Genomic DNA, 4,611 nt, shown 5'->3' with positions numbered 1-4,611 from the left:
AAAATGGGGACCTGTGCCAATGTGTAAAATGGGGACCTGTGCCTGCCACAATGTGTAAAATGGGGACCTGTGCCTGCCACAATGTGTAAAATGGGGACCTGTGCCAATGTGTAAAATGGGGACCTGTGCCAATGTGTAAAATGGGGACCTGTGCCTGCCACAATGTGTAAAATGGGGACCTGTGCCAATGTGTAAAATGGGGACCTGTGCCTGCCACAATGTGTAAAATGGGGACCTGTGCCTGCCACAATGTGTAAAATGGGGACCTGTGCCAATGTGTAAAATGGGGACCTGTGCCAATGTGTAAAATGGGGACCTGTGCCTGCCACAATGTGTAAAATGGGTACCTGTGCCAATGTGTAAAATGGGGACCTGTGCCTGCCACAATGTGTAAAATGGGGACCTGTGCCTGCCACAATGTGTAAAATGGGGACCTGTGCCAATGTGTAAAATGGGGACCTGTGCCAATGTGTAAAATGGGGACCTGTGCCTGCCACAATGTGTAAAATGGGGACCTGTGCCAATGTGTAAAATGGGGACCTGTGCCTGCCACAATGTGTAAAATGGGGACCTGTGCCTGCCACAATGTGTAAAATGGGGACCTGTACCTGCCGCTATGTGTAAAATGGGGACCTGTGCCTGCCACAATGTGTAAAATGGGGACCTGTGCACTATAAAAGGGGGCACATGGCTGGGCACTATAAAAGGGGGCACATGGCTGGGCACTTTAAAAGGGGGCAGATGGCTGGGCACATATAAGGCAGGTGGAGCGGTAAATTTTGGATATACTGACCACTTCCATGTCACTTTACAGTGGTATAGGGACCATAAACTACAATCAAATACCACAAAAATGTCCAAGAAAAGAAAAGTTGATGCAGAGGGAAGGCAATTTCAGGAGAGATGGGAAAGTGAATACATGTTTGTGATTAATGGAGACAAGCCGGTATGTCTTATTTGCTATGAGGCAGTGGCAGTGATGAAGGAATACAATTTACGCCGGCACTTTGAGACCAAACATGGAGCCAAATTTGCTAACTTTAGCCCCCAGGAAAAGCAACAAAAGGTCAAAGAATTAAAAGGTAGCCTGCATTCTCAACGGAATATTTTTTCAAAAATGACAGCAAAAAATGATGCAGCAGTGAAAGCCAGCTATCTTGTGGCTGAAGAAATTGCGCGAGCTTCAAAGTGCTTTTCAGAAGGTGCATTTGTAAAGAAGTGTATGCTGAAGGTATGTGAACAGGTGTGCCCTGAGCAGAGACAGGCTTTTAACAATGTCAGCTTGTCAAGAAACACAATCACAGACCGAGTCAGGGACCTAGCCTGTAATCTTAAAACAAAGTTGGCTGAAGAGACATGCAGTTATGTGGCATTTTCATTAGCTGTTGATGAAAGCACTGACAATACTGATACAGCTCATCTAGCTATTTTTGTAAGAGGTGTGAAGGAAGACTTGTCTGTCAGTGAGGAGCTCTTGGATGTGGTCGCCATGTATGGGACAACAACTGGGAGGGACATCTTCAATGCAGTGGAGGAATCCGTAAATAAAATGAAATTACCTTGGGAAAAGTTGGTGGGACTTACTACTGATGGCGCTCCAGCAATGCGTGGAGTGAGAAATGGCTTGGTTGGACTGTTAAAAGAGAAAATGGAAAAAAGTAATTGCCACACGCCGCTGATAACTTATCACTGCATTATCCACCAAGAAGCTCTGTGTGGCAAGGTTCTGCAACTGGATAACATAATGTCCACAGTCACGAAAACAGTGAATTTTCTGCGTGCACGGGGTCTGAATCATCGTCAGTTCCAACAATTTTTGAAGGAGGTGAGCATGGAACATACAGATGTGCCATACCATACAGAAGTAAGGTGGCTGAGTAGGAGCACCGTTCTCAAGAGATTTTTTGAGCTTTTGGAAGACATTAATCTTTTTATGCAAAGTAAAGGGAAGCCCTTGTCAGAACTGTCAGATCCAAACTGGCTGTGCGATTTTGCCATGTTGTGTGACATAACAGAGCATCTCGCCCAACTGAATCTGAGGCTGCAAGGCCGCAAACAAGTCATAACCTCAATGTATGACGCAATAACAGCTTTCCAGGAGAAACTGCGCCTATGGAAGTCACAGCTTGAAAAAGACAGTCTTGCCCACTTTCCTATCTGCCAGAGCATTTCAAACTCATTCCCAGGTACTTTTTCATGTGCTCGATTGGGTACCAAAGTGAATCGGCTGATTGATGAATTCAATCAACGCTTTTCTGATTTTAAAGAACAAAACTTAACCTTTACCAGCTTTGCCAATCCCTTCAACATCGATGTTGACAGTGCACCACATCACCTTCAAATGGAATTAATAGAACTTCAGTCCAACAGCAGCCTGAAAGCGAAGTTCCAGGATGCGACAGTCGACGACTTTTACCGTCTCCTCCCCCCTGCTTTGATGCCACAGCTCCGACTTCAAGCTGCACGTGTTCTGTCCATGTTTGGGAGCACTTATCTATGTGAACAGATGTTTTCAGTCATGAGTCTGAACAAGACCAAGCTCAGATCACGCATCACTGATGATAACCTCCATGCTGTTTTGCGGATTGCTACAGCACAAGACCTAACGCCAAACATCGATGGACTGACCTTAGGAAAACGATGTCAGCCTTCTAGTCAGAAAAGTTAAAAAAAAAGGTAATGCCTTGTGTTTTCCATATGTTTAATAAACAGTGTTTGGCAATATTTGTATGTTTAAAAAAAAATTAATGTTTGTTACCAAAAAACATTTTTCAATACATTGTACAATAATTGTACATTTGAATATCTACTTGTCATTATTCTGACTATGTTTCTGCTTTCAGAGCTAGTTATTACTTACATTATTACAAAAAACAGTAATAATTTATGATAATAAAGAGTGGACACATAGACCTACAGATACAACCGGCCCTTTGATGGGGACCAAACTGCTGATGCGGCCCCCGATGAATTTGAGTTTGACACCCCTGCCCTATGTCATAAGGTATATAAAATATAAAGTATTTTAAACTTTACTACAGTATTTCTCTTCCAGTTGGAATTTTTATTAGTACCTTCATCTTATATGTTTTTTTTTTTACTTACACATTAACAAATATTCAAGAAAATAATAACAAAATACTTTATGTTTAAAAAAGAAATATTATTTACATAGGCATGCATGTTCTTTGGACTTTTTTTTTAAAAAGTAGAATTCTTTGTAAAAAGTGTCAATTCTTTAGAATACATGTTGCTATTATTTGATATGCACATTTAGGGAGAAATTTGTTAAAAATGTTGTTGGCACTGTGAATATGCGGCACATTGCCGGCCAGTTTTGTTATCCATATACAGGTTGAGTATCCCATATCCAAATATTCAGAAATACGGACTTTTTTGAGTGAGAGTGAAATAGTGAAACCTTTGTTTTTTGATGGCTCAATGTACACAACCTTTGTTTAATACACAAAGTTATTAAAAATATTGTATTAAATGACCATTAGGCTGTGTGTATAAGGTGTATATGAAACATAAATAAACTGTGTGAATGTAGACACAATTTGTTTAATGCACAAAGTTATAAAAAATATTGGCTAAAATTACCTTCAGGCTGCGTGTATAAGGTGTATATGTAACATAAATGCATTCTGTGCTTAGATTTAGGTCCCATCACCATGATATCTCATTATGGTATGCAATTATTCCAAAATACGTAATAATCCGATATCCAAAATACCTCTGGTCCCAAGCATTTTGGATAAGGGATACTCAACCTGTATCTGGAAAACACTGGAAAATTGGTCTGGCCAATCAAAATATAATATAAGGCACAATACACTTATGTAATGTGAAGGCTATCATTATTTATATATTTCTTATGGCTCCCAATAGGACCAGGACTCCACTTAACAATGACCAAATACCTAGGTGCACTGCACATGCCTAAAAACCAGCTAAGGTCCATGGGGCCTAATTCAGACCTGATCGCAAGCTGCAGTTTCGTACAGCCTGCGATCAGGTCTGAACTGCGCACGGGTATGCACCGCAATGTGCAAGTGTGACGGTCCGCAGCGCCAGGGAGCACCGGGCAGCTACGGGATGGTGCGAGAAAAGCGATTGCATGTGCGATTGCAAGGTGACTGACAGGAAGAGGCCATTTGGGGGTGGCAACTGACCGTTTTTAAGGAGTGTCCAGAGAAATGCAGGAGGGACCAGGCGTTTGAAGGGAGGGTTTCTGACGTCAGCTCCGGCCCCGATCATCGCACTGGAAGAGTAAGTCCTGGGCTGTGCAGAGACTGCACAAACTTCTGTTTGTGCAGCTCTCCTGCACATGCGATTGCACCCCTGCACAGGGATTTCCCCCTCCCCCTGTTGGTGGCAACTACCTGATCGCAGGGATGCAAAAAACGCACCCTAGCAATCAGGTCTGAATTAGGCCCACAAAATATACAGGCTGCACTCTCTATATCTAGTAAATGAATAGCGGATATTCTCTTTACTAGCATAGTAAGGAGAATATCCGCTATTCATTTACTAAATCCAGGGAGTGCAGCCTGTATGTTCTATATATTTCTTATAGGGCAAAATAATTGTATGAATATATGACGGGGG

General features: G+C 42.2%; 1 protein-coding gene across 1 annotated transcript; it reads left to right on the top strand.

Moving 5' to 3' along the window:
* The first annotated feature begins 853 nt into the window (after nt 1–853).
* On the top strand, nt 854–2,670 carry LOC134911204 (general transcription factor II-I repeat domain-containing protein 2-like). Its single transcript, XM_063919519.1, has one exon. It carries the CDS (start codon nt 854–856, stop codon nt 2,666–2,668), a length of 1,815 nt encoding a protein of 604 aa, XP_063775589.1. The 3' UTR covers nt 2,669–2,670.
* The last annotated feature ends 1,941 nt before the right edge of the window (nt 2,671–4,611 follow it).

This window comes from Pseudophryne corroboree, chromosome 4 (genome assembly GCF_028390025.1).
Source record: "Pseudophryne corroboree isolate aPseCor3 chromosome 4, aPseCor3.hap2, whole genome shotgun sequence".
Taxonomy (NCBI): Eukaryota; Metazoa; Chordata; class Amphibia; order Anura; family Myobatrachidae; genus Pseudophryne; species Pseudophryne corroboree.
This window is presented reverse-complemented; position numbering and strand designations above follow the sequence as displayed.

What these genes read in the sequence shown, in the direction of transcription:
- LOC134911204 (XM_063919519.1), top strand. Translation starts at nt 854, where the DNA reads ATGTCCAAGAAAAGAAAAGTTGATGCAGAGGGAAGGCAATTTCAGGAG.